The sequence below is a fragment of the Carlito syrichta genome, unplaced genomic scaffold (genome assembly GCF_000164805.1).
Source record: "Carlito syrichta isolate Samal-C Ts95f unplaced genomic scaffold, Tarsius_syrichta-2.0.1 Scaffold103330, whole genome shotgun sequence".
In the NCBI taxonomy this organism is placed as follows: domain Eukaryota; kingdom Metazoa; phylum Chordata; class Mammalia; order Primates; family Tarsiidae; genus Carlito; species Carlito syrichta.
In genome coordinates this window covers 134,819-151,660 of record NW_007047426.1, presented here as the reverse complement: position 1 = coordinate 151,660, position 16,842 = coordinate 134,819, and the positions used below count along the sequence as shown (strand labels likewise).

At 39.7% G+C, this 16,842-nt stretch overlaps 1 protein-coding gene across 2 annotated transcripts in view; it reads left to right on the top strand.

The window, feature by feature from the left end:
- The window catches only part of MFSD11 (major facilitator superfamily domain containing 11), a 39,868-nt gene extending 23,764 nt beyond the window's left edge, over positions 1 to 16,104 (top strand). For both annotated transcript variants that reach the window (XM_021715877.1, XM_021715872.1), the window contains exons 10-14: positions 2,031 to 2,096; positions 4,483 to 4,608; positions 13,694 to 13,868; positions 14,809 to 14,944; positions 15,482 to 16,104. In XM_021715877.1, the coding sequence (XP_021571552.1) occupies positions 2,031 to 2,096; positions 4,483 to 4,608; positions 13,694 to 13,868; positions 14,809 to 14,944; positions 15,482 to 15,646 (668 nt within the window). In that variant the 3' untranslated portion in view covers positions 15,647 to 16,104. The remainder of the gene's footprint in view (positions 1 to 2,030; positions 2,097 to 4,482; positions 4,609 to 13,693; positions 13,869 to 14,808; positions 14,945 to 15,481) is intronic.
- Positions 16,105 to 16,842: the final 738 nt, after the last annotated feature.

Sequence of the window (16,842 nt, the reverse complement as noted above, 5' to 3'; positions counted from 1 at the left end):
GATTTTTGATTTATTGTAGAGACGAGGTCTTGCCAAGTTGCCTGGGCTGGTCTCGAACCCGCAGACTCAGGCAGTCCACTCACCTTGGCCTTCCAAAGTGCTGGGATTACAGGCTGAGCCGTGGAGCCTGGCCAATAGACCTGTAAATGTAAGGGTCAGAGCCTATGCCCCCTCCCTTCCTCTCTCTCCCCCTCCCTCCTTCGCTCCCTCTCTCTCCCCCATCCATCCATCCATCCATCCATCCATCCATCCATCCATCCATCCATCCTTATACCTTAAATATATGTGCATATATCTGTACCATGCTGTGCTGATTACTGTATGATTTAAAATTGGAAGTGTTTAAGTCTTCTGACTTTATTCTTTTTCAAGATTATTTTGGCTTTTGTTGGTCCCTTGAATTTCCATAGGAATTTTAGGATCAATCTGTCAATTTCTGCAAATAGACTATGCTTTTTAAAAATAGACTTTATTTTTAAGAGCATTTTTAGGTTCATAGCAAAATTGAGCCAAAAATATATAGAGTTCTGTTTACCCATCCCCACACACATAGTGTTTCTCCTTCTTCTTCTTCTTATTATTATTTATTATTTATTTTTTTGAGTTGGAGTCTCACTCTGTCTCCCAGACTGGAGTGCAGTGGCACGTTCCCGGCCACCTCACCCTCAACCTGCTGGGCTCCGGCAATCCTTCCGCCTCAGCCTTCCAAGTAGCTGGAACTACAGGCGCGCGCTACCATGCCTGGCTAGTTTTTGATTTATTGTAGAGATGAGGTCTCGCCAAGTTGCCCGGGCGGGTCTCGAACTCGCGGGTTCAGGAAATTCTCTCGCCTCAACCTCCCAAAGTGCTGGGATTACAGGCAGAGCCACCGAGCCTGGCCTCCCCTTATTATTAATGTCCTCCACCAGAGTACATTTGTTACAGTTGATGGATGATTCTACATCAGCACATCATTATCACCCTGGTGATAATAACGTAGTCCATGGTTTACGTTAGGATTCATTCTTGGTGGTGTACATTTTATGTATTTGGCAAATGTATAATGACATGTATTCACCATTATAGTATTCTAGATTATGTTTTTTAGAATTTCTTTTTGTTAGCTAAATCTAATTATTCTAAAGTGAACATGCTTTGCTAGTGTAACTTTTTACAATTAAGAATATTGTTTTAAACTTTGCATTTATTGTGTATTTTTTCCTTGAAATACTTGAAAATGATTGGTAAAAATATCTTATTGCATTTATTCTCACTATATTTCAGTGAAATTAGAGAAAAAAGTTTTACATATGGAGAAATTCAGGACAGTGTTTGTGACTTTTGTAAGTTTCATTATCAGTTGAATAAGAGCTGATCAGTTGAATATCTGGACCCACTGTTAGTTTTGTACACTAGATTAGTGACCCTTAATTTTGAAATATGAACAGGTTAAAAAAAGTTAAGTTAAAATGTGGAGTTTTTAGAAATGCATTTTTCATTGCAAATTCCAATTAAATTGATCTGCGTAAAAACAAACATTAAACTGATTGGAAACAAATATGCACAACTAAAGTTTCAGTCCTGAGATCTACAGAATCAGCACCTTGGGAAGCGGTGCCCCAGCTTCTGTGTAGTCAGAAAGCTCTCCTAGTTATTCTGACATTGAGCAGTTTTGAAACTGCTCCATGATAATTCCTTAGGGTAGTCAGTGTGTTGCTACTTGTTGACCATTTAATAGCCTAATCTTGGATCATGTCTGTTGAAATATTTTGCTTTTGGTTTTTTTTCTCCTCTTCTTGGTGTTTTTGTTATAAGAGCTGGAAAATGTATTGAAGAAAATACAAGTCTAGAATTATATTTAAGCACTTGAAATAAACATTTATAGAGCAGATTTAGTTCATTAGCACTTTAATCTGAAATTTTAATTTCTATCCCAAAGTATTTATTTACTGGTATTATTGACAAGGGGCGTTTTGATTGGAGGAATGTTTTAGAATTTTTGTTTGATTAATTAAAATCTAGCTAAGTACTCCTAAATTTTTTCTTTACAGAAAAGTCTTTTAAGTTATGTGTCACCAAGGAGATGCTCCTTCTTAGTATTACAACTGCTTATACAGGTAATGGAATTACTGTTTTGGTTTTCTATTGCTACATAATGACAATAAGGACTGAAAACAATAACCATGTTATTTTTTCTCACAATTCTGTGCATTGACTGGGCTCAGCTGGATGGTTCTTCTAATGGTATCACTTGGGGTCTCTTGTGGCTGCTGTCAGAGAGTGGCTGGGGCTGGAGCTTCCATAGTACCTTCACTGTGGTCAGGTGAAAGGCTAGGTCTCTTTCCATGTGGCCTCAGGACCTCTGTTCATCTGTATGATTCCCTTTAGATCCCTTTATGACCTGGCAGGATAGCCAGACATCTTTGTTAATGGCTAAAGGCGCCAAAAAAGGGCAACAGGAAAAATGACCAGAGCTTCTTTATGTTTAGCCCTGATTCTAGCCCAGACTTACTTCCACTGCGTTCTGTCAGAGATTGCAAATCACAGGTCCAGCCCAAATTCTATGTGGCAGGATTCTGCACAGGGCAGGAAAACCAGAACATATGACTCATTGGGACCAATGATTTTAGGGCAATGCAAAGCACTATAAAAAATAACCATGAATCAATCTCTGTAACATTCTGTGGGTTAAGATAATTTCTAATGAAATAGAAGTATGTAACCGCGCGTGGTGGTTCACTCCTGTAATCCTAGCATTTTGGGAGGTGGTGGTAAGGGGATTGCCTGAGCCCAGGGCTTTAAAACCAGCTTGGGAAATTTTGCAAGATCTCATCTCTAAAGAAAAAAAGAAATAGAAGCATGTGGTGATGTGGTAACAGGTGGAACATCTTTAGATCTTAAGAATAATGAAGACATTAGTTTCCTTTTTAAAAATGCTATAATGTGCCGATTATCCTTTTACCTTTATGTGCCTCATAAATACAAAATATTTTTAGGAGAAATAGAATAAACATTAAACATATTTAAAATTCATAGTTAAGATTTTGTAACATTAGGGAGTCAAGATCCTCTACTGACTTAACCTAATTTTTACTCTTTTCTTGTTTTGTTTTTTAGTTGGAGTCGCACTCTGTCACCCAGGCTGGAGTGCGGTAGCACGCTCACAGCCACCTCAGTGTCGACCTGCTGGGCTTAGGTGATCCTTTCCCTTTAGCCTTCCAAGTAGCCAGAACTACAGGCATGCACCACCACGCCCAGCTAATTGTTTGGTTTATTGTAGAGATGAGATCTCACCAAGCTACCCAAGCTGTTCTTGAACCTGCTGGGATTACAGACTTGAGTCACTGTGCCTGGGCACTTTTTTTTTGAGTTGGAGTGTCACTTTGTTGCCCAGGATGGAGTGCAGTTCATACCTTAAGCATTTTAATCTGAAATTTTATCATAACTACTGCAGCCTCAGCCTGCTGGGCTCAGGCAATCCTTCCACCTCAGCCTTCCAAGTAGATGGAACTACAGGCACGCTCCACCACACTCAGCTAATTTTTTGATTTATTGTAGAGACAAGGTCTCGAGAGCCAAGTTGCCCAGGCTGGTCAAAGTGCTGGAATTACAGGAATGAGCCACTGTGCCTGGTCCTAATTTTTTATTCTAATCATAGGAACTTTCTTTTCCTAGGAAAAAGAGTTTAAAACATTATTGTGCCTTCAAGCAGCAGTGAATAATACGTATTAGTTTTCCAGTACAATAAGAATACAACCCAGTAGGTATAGGAATGTTCCTGTTTTCTTGGAGCTATAATAAGGATAATATGCACTTCAGTGTTACATAGTTATATAATTATATCCTCTGCCTGCATGTAGAATGACAGGTTTTAACAAAGGATGTCTACTTATTTGAGTTACATACTTTTATCTGAAATATATGGCCACTACCCTCTTGTAGTATCTTAGTTTCAGCTGCTATAACAAATTACCACAGAGTGGGTGACCTAAACATCAGACATTTATTTCTCATAGTTCTGGAGGCTGGGAATTCTGAGCTTAGTGTGCCAGCATACTTGGGTTCTAGTGAGGGCCCTTCCTGGTTTTCAAACAGCTGCCGTCTTGCTTTGTCCTCACATGGGAGAGCAGACAGGAAACATGCTGTCTGGTGTCTTTTTATAAGGTCACTAATCAGATCACGAGGGCTCCACCCTCAAGACCTAATCACCTCCCAAAGGTCCCATCTTCAAATAACGTCACGTTTTGGGGATTAGGATTTCAACACAAGACCTGTGGAAAGAAACAAACATTCAGTCCATAGCCTGTGGTTATTTCTGTTTCATCAATTGTATGGTATCAAATGATGCTCTCCTTGGTGATTAACATTTCAGTCTCTATGAGTTTTATTTTATGTGTTTGTTTTATATGTATATGCCTCAAATACTACTGGATGTGAAGAAAAACTAGGAAAGGGAGAATGTGAGCATACAGTTCAATTAAATCTGATTTTTTTCCCTTAAAGGTCTGGAATTGACTTTCTTCTCTGGTGTATATGGAACATGTATTGGTGCTACAAATAAATTTGGCACAGAAGAGAAAAGCCTTATTGGACTTTCTGGCATTTTCATCGGCATTGGAGAAATTTTAGGTTGGTTTTAAAAGGGAAAAAGTTGTTGCATTAAAAATAACAGTTATAGTTAAAATAGAAATTTTAAGTGTATTTCACCTCTTTCCTTGAATTTTTGTTTTTTTCTGCTTATTTTTACCCAATTGGATGTGTTTTTATGTTTCTATTATCACTACTCTTAAGATAACTAAATTACAAAAATTTGCCAAATAATTCACAGTTGGAAACTATAAATAAGCAAACATATGGTCTCACCCAACTTTCCTTTTAAAATACTTAGAGAGAGTGCCTTGGAATTCCTGACTTTCTTGTTCTCTGATTCTTTGACACCAGTTGGGTGTCTAAGAGTTCAGTCCTATTCTGATCCTAATTATCTAGAGTTAGTGTCAGACTCCTCAGGCTTAAGGTTTCAAGTCCTACAGACTGTCCTTGCTTCAGACTCCAGTCGCAAGTCCTGGGTCCCCAGGCTACCCGCACTTCTGTTTGACTTGGCTACAAATTTGGAGTTTCCCACTGCTTCCTCTCCCCCATTAGGTTTGGTAATTTGCTGAAGCAACTCACAGAGCAAAGGACATTATTCTGTTTATTACTCCAACCCTCTAATCAAGACTTGGTCTTTCTAGCAACCAGCCCCCACCTTGTCACTGTATCTAGTGCCACTTCTCTCTCCCCAAGAACTTAGGTGTAGTTGAAACTAGCTCCTTATGTAATAATTGACATTCCGGTCACTGAGAAAATTCCAAGGGCTTTAAGATCTCTGTGTTAGCCGGGCTTGGTGGCTCAGCCTGTAATGCCAATGCTTTAGGAGGCTGAGACGAGTGGATTGCCTGAGTCTGTGCGTTCGAGACCTGCCCAGGCAACTTGGCAAGACCTCATCTCTACAATAAATAAAAAATTAGCTGGACATGGTAGCAAGCGCCTGTAGTTCTGGCCTTTTGGAAGGCTGAGGCAGAAGGATCACCAGAGCCCAGCAGGTCAAGGCTGCGGTGGCCGGGAGTGTGCCACTGCACTCTAGTACGGGCGACAGAGTGAGCCTCCAACTCAAAAAAAAATAAAAATAAAAAACTCTGTGTCAGGAACTGGGAACAAAAACTAAATATATATTTTTATCGTACCACACTATTTATTCTCTGTTCAACCAAGATTTGAGCTCGGTGCAGTAGCTCACGCCTGTAATCCCAAAACTTTGGGAGGCCGAGGCAGGAGGATTGCTTGAGCCCAGGAGTTTGAGACCAGCCCAGGCAACATAGCAAGAACTCATCTCGCAAAAAATTAGCTGAGCATGATGGTGTGTGCCTGTAGTCTCAGGAGGCTGAGGCAGAAGGATCGCCTGAGCCTAGGAGTTGTGGTGAGTTGTGATTGTGCTGCTGCACTTCAGCCTGGGTGAGAGTGAGAACCTGACTCAAAAAATGATAACAGAACACAGTGATTTGTTCAGCACTTGCAGTATATTGGAAATTATGTTAGGTATGAGGAACTGACTAATTCATTCAGATGCATTCTACATCTGTTGGGTCATAAAAACAGACAAAAAGGCCAGGCCTGTTAGCTTACAGGTGTAATCCCAGAACTTTGGGAGGCTAGGGCAGGAAGATTGCTTGAGCCCAGGAGTTCAAGACCAGCCTAGGCAACATAGCGAGACCTCATCTCTACAAAAAAATTAAAAAATTAGCTGAGCTTGGTGGTGCATACTTCTGTTCTCAGCTACTCATGAGGCTGAGGTGGAAGGATTGCTTGAGCCCAAGAGGTCAAGGTTGCAGTGAGCCATGATCATGCCACTATAATCCAGCCTTGGTGACAGAGTTAGACCCTGACTCAAACAAACAAACAAACAAAAACAGAAAAATACCTTCCCACATAGTACTTATATTCTTGGGGAAGAACACAGATAACAATTTTTTTTTTTAAATAGAAAACTTAGACTGTCAGACAGTGATAAGCACTATAGGGAATAGGGAAAGCAGACTTGGGTTCTTTTTGGTTTTGTTTTTTTGGTTCCTGCTTTACTGCCAACACCTGAAACAGTACCAAATATATATTAGGCATCCAGTAAATGACAGCTAAATGTATGGAATGAGTATTTGGAACAGGGCTCAGCAGAACTTGATAACCAGCTAAGTAATCAGGTAGGGAGAAGAGTCTAGAGTGACAACCAGGTGATAGAGTAACATGGGAAGAGAGAATGTTGTAGGAGATGGGGTTTGGGGAGATCTTCTGGATGAGATTTTGAACATGTTGAAGTACCAGGCAAGTGGAAAGTCCAGGCTGGATGATCAGGAGGGTCTTGTGGGCTGGAGATTCACTTCGGAGTCATCTGTGTGTATGTGGTAGATACAGCCTTAGGCATGGTGAGATAGTACAGGGAGATTCTCCTTGGCAAGTGCTCATTTAGACTCTACCTGTAGACTGCCTGAGAAAAAACTCTGTAGGCAGCCTGCTAACTCTTTTGGAAATAATTTCACATTTAGAAGAAATTGCAAAAATAAAACTAGTACAAAGAACACCTGACTATCCTTTAACAAGATACACCTATTGTCCATCTGTCCCTCATTGGTGATAGTATAATCACCAGGTCAAAGTGTTGCCCTATTTCTCTACTGTACAATTACTGTGCTTTTATTTTCTCCCTTGCAATAAGCCTTCTATAAGGAAACACTTTGAGACAATGCAAATATCCTGCTCCTCATTTAAAAAAAAACTCCCTAGATTTAGCCTCCATTGATGATTCTTGCCTAACTTAGACTTTGCCATGTGTCTTAGTCTGTTTTCTGTTGCTATAACAATACCACAGAGAGTGGGTAATTTATGAAGAACAGAAGCTTATTTAGTTCACAGTTCAGGAGGCTTGGAAGTCCAAGAGCAAGGTGCTGGCATATGATGAGAGCCTTCTTGCTGTGTTATAACATCTTGGAGGTCATAACATCTTGAGAGGATGATAGCTTGCATGTCAGCTTAGGTCTCTTTGCTTACAAAGCCACCAGTACCGTTATAGGGGCCCCACCTCGATGACTTTATCTAACTCTAATTACCTCTCAAAGGGTTCCTCCAGTCAGCATCTAGATTTGGGGATTAAATGTCAACACATGAAATTTGGAGGACATTCAAACCACAGCTGCAAAAATGATGATTTCCCACCTCCAGCACCAAATTCACCCTTGACTCTTGGCAAACAAGATCTTCCTTCTCTCCTTTTATTTACTTATTTGCTATTGCTACAGTCCCATGAATTTCTTTCTTTCTCTCTCTCTCTTTCTTTTCTGTCAGAGTCTTGCTCTGTCACCCAGGCTGGAGTGCAGTGGCATGATCATAGCTCATCATAGACTATAAACTCAAATACTTGGGCTCAACTGATCCTTCTGCCTCAGTTTTCTGAGTAGCTAGGATGTCACCACACATAGCTATTTTTTATTTTTTATAGAAATGAGTGCTCACTATGTTGCCTTGGCCTCAAGCCATCCTCCTAACTTGACCTCTTAAAGTACTGGGATTACAGGCATGAGTCACTGGGCTGGGCCAAGACCCATGAAATTGCATTTTTTCCCCAATGGTTTATTATTTATTACTGCATTTAATTATTGCGGTGCTCCTATTGTCCCAGCTTTGGCCAATGAAGACCCTTTCAAACAGGCTTTTGTGTCCTTGTGGCATGACCCCATCATTTTCTGAGTACTTCTTTACTTCTGGCAAACAAGTTTTTCCTGAATCATCTCATGATTATCCTGCCCCAGGCCTAGAATCAGCCATATACCCAAGGGGCCCTGGTTCCTCTCAGTGGGGAATGGTATTAAGAGACCAAGACCTGTGTACTGGGAGTGCTCACTGCTCTTGGGATGTCTTTGCTTTTTGGCTTTTTCAGTGGACAGAGCTAGGAAATTTATACATGTATACATACCAATACATACATGCAAACATATAACAAGGTAGGCTTCAATATTTTTCAATTATAAATAATTATGCACTGTATGACCTTGCGCACATGTATTTTCATATTGTTGGAGGTGTATCTTCAGGGTAAATTCCTAGAAGTGAGATTGCTAGGTTAAAAGGTAACTGCAGACTGAGTATGGTGGCTCATACCTATAATCCCAGCATTTTGGGAGGCCGAGGTGAGAGGATTGCCTGAGTCCATGAGTTTGAGACCAGCCTGGGCAACTTGGCGAGACCTTATCTCTACAATAAACCAAGAAAAATTAGCCAGGTGTGATGGCGTGTGCCTGTAGTTCCATCTACTTGGAAGGCTGAGTCAGAAGGATCACCTGGGCCCATCAGGTTGAGGCTGTGGTGGCCATGAACGTGCCATTGCGCTCCAGCCTTGGCGACAGAATGAGACTCCAACTCAAACAAAAACAAAAACAACCAAAAAAAAAAAAAAAAAAAAAAAAGCATGAGCTTTGCTACAGTGATCGGTCACACACCTTTATCACAGACTAGATTTTTACTTGTAATTAATTCTGTTTCTGGACTCTATTCTGTTCTGTTGATCTGTCAGTGTACTCAGATGTCAGCACTGCCCTGTTTTAGTGACAGACTTTGTGGTGTTTTACCATCTGGTGAGGACAGTCCCCTTTCTGAGCTCTTCCTCTTCATTGTATCCCCAGCAATTCTTATGTGTTTATTTTTCCATGTGAATTTTTGGACCAACTTGCCAGCTCTATAAAATGATTCATTGGAATTTTTATTTATTGTTTATTTTTAAAATTGGAGTGAAATATACATAACATAAAAGTCACCATCTTAACTTATTTTAAACATACAGTTCTGTAGTATTAAGTACATTCACACTTTTATGTAGCTAATCTCCAGAACTCTTTCATCTTTCCAAACTGAAACTGTATCCCCATTAAACACTAACTCCCCATCTTCTCTCTCCCCAGCCTCTGGCAACCTCCATTTTACTTTCTTTCTTTCTTTTTGAGTCTGAGTCTCTGTCAGCCTGGCTGGAGTGCAGTGGCCTGACTCACCACAGCCTCAGCCTTTTGTGCTCAGGTGATTCTTCTGCCTCAGCCTCATGAATAGCTGGGATTACAGGTATGTGCTACCATACCCCACTAATTATTTTGGTTTCAAGATTACTTTCCCTATATTTTTTATTTTCTGTTTTAAAGATGGGGGATACAATTCAGGGTTAGGTATACAAACGTTCATTATGCAGGTACACAGTTTTTAAAAATTTTTTTTAATAGTGATGAGGTTTTACTCTACAGGTTGAGCTTTCAAACTTCTGGGCTCAAGCAGTTCTCACAGCTCAGCCTCCCAAGATGCTGGGGATACAGGTGCGAGCCACTGCACCTGGCCCATTTTACTTTGTGAACCTGACTATTCTAGGAACCTCACATAAGTGGAATCATACAATATTTTTTATTGTGACTGGCTTATTTCACTTAGCATAATGTCCTCAGGTTTCATCCATGTGCCACACTGTCTTTTTAAGGCTGAGTGATATTCCATTGTGTGGAATGGATACACCACATTTTATTTATGTGCTCATTGAGATTATCTGATAGGATTACATTCATTTGATCACAGTTAGATGTTGAGACATCCCCACCAAGAACAAGGAATGTTTTTCCATTTGTCCACGTCCACTTTTGTGGCTTTTAGGAATGTTATATTATTTCCTTCAAATAGATTTTGAACATTTTCTGTTAAACTTATTCCCCAATGAGTTATCCTTTTGTTTCTGTTGTAAATGGAGTTTTCTCATTCATTATGTCTACTAATGGGTTATTACTTATATATATGAATGCTGTTGATTTTTCTATGTTAAATTTTATGTCCTTAAAAAAACCTTACTGTTTTTAAGATTTTTATCATGGGTTTTGAGGGATTTGATGATGATGTGTCTTGGTGTGGTTTACTTCATGTTTTTTGTGCTGTTATTCATTACACTTTCATTTTAACCATTGTTTCTTCCTATATTTTTTTCTGTCCTACTTCTTTTTCCTTTAAGGTATGCAGTTACAGCTTGAAGTTATCCCCCAGCCTTTGTTTTTAAAAATTATCTTTTCTCTCTTTGCTTGGTTTTGGGTAGTTTGGATTACAGTTAATCCTCGAACAACAAGTTTGAACTTCCCCGGTCCACTTACATGTAGTTCAGAAATACAGTATTTGTGGGATGCAAAACCCATTTACAGGGATGACTTTGGGATTTGAATATACATGAATTTGGGTATCCTCGGGGGTCGTGGAACCTGTCATTAGTCCCATCTGGTTGATGTATTTTTTTATTCCAGATATTTCAGTTTTTCTTCTGTGGATGTTCTTATTTTTTTCATGTCTCTATTTAAGTTTTTGAACATGTGGAGTAAGTTATAGTAATTATTTTAATGTCTTGCTCATTTTAACATCTGTGCCAGTCCTGGGGTAATTTTTTTAAACAGCATTATTGAAATAAAACTCAAAGATTATACAGTTTATCCATTTAAAGTGTATAGGTAAGTGTTTTTTAGTATATTCAAAGGAGTATATAACATCACCACTATCAAGTTTAGAACATTTTCATTCTCCTTTATTAATTTTTTTTGAGTTGGGATCTCATTCTGTCACCTAGGCCGGAGTATAGTGGCATGATCACAGCTCACTGCAGCCTCAACCACCCAGGCTCAGGCAATTCTTCCTCCTCAGTCTCCCGAGTAACTGGGACTACAGGCATGTGCCACCATGCCTGGCTAATTCATTTATTTATTATTATTTGTGTGAGGTGTCTCATTATGTTGCCCAGGCTAGTCTCAAACTCTTGAGCTCAAGCAATTCACCTGTCACAGCCTCCTGAAGTGCTGGCATTACAGGTATAAGCCACCCCACCCAGCCCTTATCCCCCCTTAAAAGAAACTTTGTACCCATTAGAAGTTACCCCACCTCCCTTTTCCTCCTTCCTTAGTCCCAGGCCACCACTAGTTTACTTTCTGTATAGATTTGCTTGTTCTGGACATTTTACAGCGATGGGATCATATAATTGGGGTTGCTTGTGCCTGGCTTCTTTTATTCAGCATCATGTTTTCAGGGATCACGCATGTTATGGCATGTAACAGCACTTCATTCCTTTTTTTGTTACCAAATAATATTTAATTGTATAGATAGACCACATTTTATTTATTTGTTCACCATATGATGGACATTTGAGTTGTTTTTACTTTTTGGCCACGATGAGCAGTGCAACTGTGAACACTTGTGTACACTTGAGTTTTTGTGTGGACGTTTCTTTTCATTTCTTGTGGGTATATACCTAGGAGTAGAATTGCTAGGTCTTCTCTTTATTTGTGTGATTGATTTTTCTCTAGATTGTAGGTCCTGTTTTCCTGCTTCTTTGCAATGCCTGGTAATATTTTTTTTGTTTTGTTTTGTTTTGAGTCAGGGTCTCACTCTGTCATCCAGGCTGGAGTGCAGTGGCACACTCATGGCCACCACAATCTCGACCTGTTGGGCTCAGGCAATCCTTTCGCCTCAGCCTTACAAGTAGCTGGAACTACAGGCACACATTACCATGTCCGGCTAATTTTTTGATTTATTGTAGAAACGAGATCTCACCAAGTCACCCAGGCTAGTCTTGAATCCCTGGGCTCAATCATCTCACCTCTGCCTCCCAAAGTGCTGGTATTACAGGCTTGCACCACTGCGCCCGGCCAATCTGATAATATTTTATTGTAGAGCCAGACATTGTAATTTTACCTTGCTGGTTGCTAGATTTTTAAGTTTTCTATTAATATTCTTGAGCTTTGTTCTTAAATATAGTTTATTTAATTGGAAACATTATGATTCTTCCAGGTCTTGCTTTTAAGATATCTTGGGCAGGACTGGAGCAGTATTCAGTCTAAGGTTAACTATTCCCTGCTCCGGAGGGAAGACCTTTCTGTGTACTCTACCCAATGTCCTGTAAATCATAAGTTCTCCAGTCTGGTTGGTGGGACCAGACACAATTCCCAGCCCAGGGCAGGGCTCCAGTACCTCTGATCTTCTTGGCTGGTTCTTTCTCAGGCCTCAGCTCATTTATTCACTTGATGTGCTAATCAGTGTTCAACTGAAGACTCAGGGAGACCCTCTGCAGATCTCTGGAACTGTTTCTGGGTGCAGCTTTCCTTTCTGATACCCTGTCTGTGAACTCAGGACACCCTGTTATTGCGGATTCATAGACTTTTTGACTCAGGGAGGCTGCTGGGCTCTGCCTCTCCCCTACCCCTAGCTGCAGCCTACTTTTGAGGGAAACTGCTGAACTGTTTTCCAGAGGGGCTGAGCCACCAATATATGACTGATTCAGTTTTTCTGAATCCCCACCAGCATTTGGTGTTATCACTATTTTTTTATTCTAACTATTCTGATAGATGTATCGCGATATTTCACTGTGGTCTTAATTTCTGTTTATTTAATGGGTAATGGTGTTGAGCATCTTTTCACGTATTATTTACTCTCTGTATATCTTCTTTGGTGACATGTGTATGCATATCTTTTGCCTGTTTTCTATGTTGGTTTTGTTTTTAACAGTTAACCTTCACTTTTGAGCTGTAAGTTTGCTGGTATCGATTTCTAGGGTAGAAATCACTTAAGAATTGTACAGGCAGCAGCCCATTCTCTTCTACCTTTCAGTTACAACAGTCTTCTCATACTCGTCTCACTCTTGAAGATTCTCTGCTCGCTATTGAGACAGTCTAAGCTGTTCTGATTGCTGAGCCCTCTTAAGCCTTTCTGACCCCTCTTTGGAATTTACACGTAATTCTGAAACTTCACAATGATTGCCTTTATCAGTGTGATACATTGGCTTATTCGGCTATGATTACACCAAAAACTTGGTAGTTTGATGAGTTATGTCCTTTTTTGTTTTATTTCTGTCGTAAGCCACAGGTCAAAGGGGGTAGTGTGGGTGATACAACAATTCAGAGAAGAAAGACAAGAATGTTACTGAATAGAAATGCAAGTAATTCTGATACCTTTTTTTGCTATTATAATTGATGTCTGGTCATCATTATCATTGTCTGCCTGTGCTGAGGTGTTGGAGATTTTCAAGATGTTGGACATTAGAGAATGTTGATTCCTTGCCTCCTTGATGATATTCAAGACATCATATGGAATGTTTGGACAGTGTTAGTGATGTGTCTGCCTTCTTGATTTATAGGTGGAAGCCTCTTTGGCCTTCTGAGCAAGAATAATCGTTTCGGTAGAAATCCAGTTGTACTGCTGGGCATCCTTGTGCACTTTATAGCTTTTTATTTAATATTTCTCAACATGCCTGGAGATGCCCCTATTGCTCCTGTGGAAGGAACTGACAGCAGTGCTTACATCAAATCCAGGTACAGTGACTGTCCTTTTTCTAGTCATTTGAGGACAGATGGGAAGTAAGAGATGACTCGATATTTAAAGTGGAGCAGTTAATCCTCTTCAGAGAGTCTGTTATCTCTGTAAGGTCATCTGTCGAGTGTTAATGGAGTCAGAATGAGTTTAAATAGGAATCCGTAGTGAATCTCAAGTTATTTTTATAATGGTTAGTTTTAACCTTTCCTCTACTAAATCTTTTTCTTGATCCTTGAAGGAGCACATAAGTGTCTGATTTGAATTTTATATCTCTGCTTTTCAAGCAGTGAAATATCCAGATGTTAGGGCCTAGAGGAAGAACAAAGGAGCAAGGGAGAATCTGGCAGCGGGGAAGGCCATTCAGTCCTTTCAGAGTGGTTTGTGTATGTAGCTTTTGAGGGTATTGATGTATTGCATTCAACTTCAGATTTTTTATAGTTGCAGACATTTATGTCTAGATTTTGGGAGCCCAGCCCAAAAAACAGTATACAGGTTGAGTATGTCTAATCTGAAATCCAAAATGCTCCAATATCTGAAACTTTTTGAGGGCCAACATGATGCTCAAAGGGAAGTACTCATTGTAGCATTTCAGATTTTGAATTTTTGGATTAGAAATACTTAACCAGTAATAATGCAGATATTCCAAAACATATGAAAGAATCTGAAATTTAAAACACTTCTGGTCCCAAACATTTCAGATAAGGGATGCTCAACCTGCATTTTCTCCCCAAACGGTTAATAGACCAGAGTTTGCTTCTGTGTAAAGGTGTGTACATTTGAGTACAGATTCTTACTTTGTAAATTACTGTCTTTATTATTGTTTTGTGGTGTTTAAAACTTGAAGGTAAAATATGTTTGTGGGTGGGTTGCTTTCACATTTCAAATGGCTCTACCAAATATTGGTAATACTCATACTAAGTTAATTTTTATTTTATTCAGCAAAGAAATTGCCATTCTCTGCAGTTTTCTGTTGGGTCTTGGAGATAGCTGCTTTAATACCCAGCTGCTTAGTATCTTAGGCTTTCTCTATTCTGAAGACAGTGCACCAGCGTTTGCTGTTTTCAAGTTTGTTCAGGTAACCTCTTCAGAATGTGTTTAAAGTGGGGTCCTTTTCCTTTGTGTAGTCCCTTGTTTTCTTTAGTTATAGTATTGTGGCTTTAAAATGAAATTTGGGGACATCCTTCAGAAGGATTTGTGAGTAGAATTATGAAGCAACGAGCAGTATTTTTTTCCCCTTCATTTGCATAAGAGATTTTATGTTCTGGACTCTATGGCTCAGATTAGATACTTCTTTCCTTGGATACCAGAATTTCGTTCATTTGCAATACAGACATGCAATACATTTCTCACTCTGAACTTTGTTTTATTACTCTAATGTTCCACAAGGTGCTAGTTTAAATGGCTGAAGTTGTAGCTTATTTGATGAATACCCACTGTCACTGGGAGTTTATGGTGCATGTTTGTGAGTTAGTGACTAAGGAAATCTTATCTAGATGCAGAAAGAATAGAAAGCACCGCCAGTTCCAGCTCTTGGGCCAGACAGTAGTAGAACTAATTACGGAGCCGTTCAGCCCCTGTGTGCATATTGTGATTTTGCTTTGTTTATTCTTAGTCTATTTGTGCAGCCGTGGCATTTTTCTACAGCAACTACCTTCTCCTTCACTGGCAACTCCTGGTCATGGTGATATTTGGGTTTTTTGGAACGATTTCATTCTTCACGGTGGAATGGGAAGCTGCCGCCATTGTAGCCCGAGGCTCTGACTACCGAAGTATCTGATCTGCTGCCCGAGGGGGGCATGTGACTGGAGAATGCACTGCTGGACGTGGAGCTGCGCGGAAGGAGCCGCCTTTCGTCTTCACGGTGTATTGGATGATGTCCAGTAAGGAAATTCAAAGAATGAAGACTGTTAGATCAGCCAGAACTGACGTTCAGGTTTACAGATGTGAGCTATTTAAAACAAGTGGAATAAGGGAAAGTCTGTCAATTGTAATTGTTCAAAGATGTTTTTCAATTCATTATCTGAAGTTCCTTATAATCATGTTATAGAATGTAGACCTTCTCACTCCTGTTCTCACTGAAAGATCCTGCCTTGATTCAGAATACAAGGCCATATGTCATCCAAATATTTCTTCTGGGCCTGGAGTATGTTTACTATGTAATAATTGGCAGCATATGCGACTCCCCATGTGTGTCAGGAATGACACTTAAATAAATAGCGAGATGCTGAAATGAAATCTTGACTTCGAAAAGATGTCTTTCTCTTTAAATACTTTGGTAAGTTCTCTTACCTTGTAGTTCATAGCAAGGAGTGGTCAACTGAGTATTATGAAGTGAGGTAAAAAAAACTCTCTTAGGTCTTAAAAACAGGAATTTAACATCTGTAAATGAACAAAAACACATTTTAAAAGATACACACATTTATTGGGGAGGACTTTTGATAGTAATTTTCCTAAAAGATATGATGCAAAATCCTCCAAACAAACCTATAGTGAGATGAGAGCTGAGGGGGCTGCCGTCATCACGTTGTCATGTGTGTGAGCAGACGCCAGTCCATCATCACGTGTCTGGAACTGGACTGTACTATTTGGGGAGATGCTTGAATGAAAGTGTTAGCTTTCTTCCATAGGTGCTCACTTAATATTATTAAAAATTTGAGACATAATTCAAAGACCATAAAATCCACCATTTTAAAGTGTGCATTCACAAGGTTATATACCCATCACTGTTATCTAATTCCAGAACATTTTTATCACCTCGAAAAGCAACCCCCTGCCTGTGAGCAGTCACTCCCTCTTATCTGACATGGCAACCGCTAATTACTTTCTGTCTTTACAGATTTGCCTATTCTGGACATTTCAAATAAACAACAGAGCTCATTTTAAACTGTACAAATGAAGAGTTTTTTGGCAAAGAAAATTTAGCTGAGAAAGCAAACTATATATATATTTTTCCATTATCTGTGTTAAAACTTG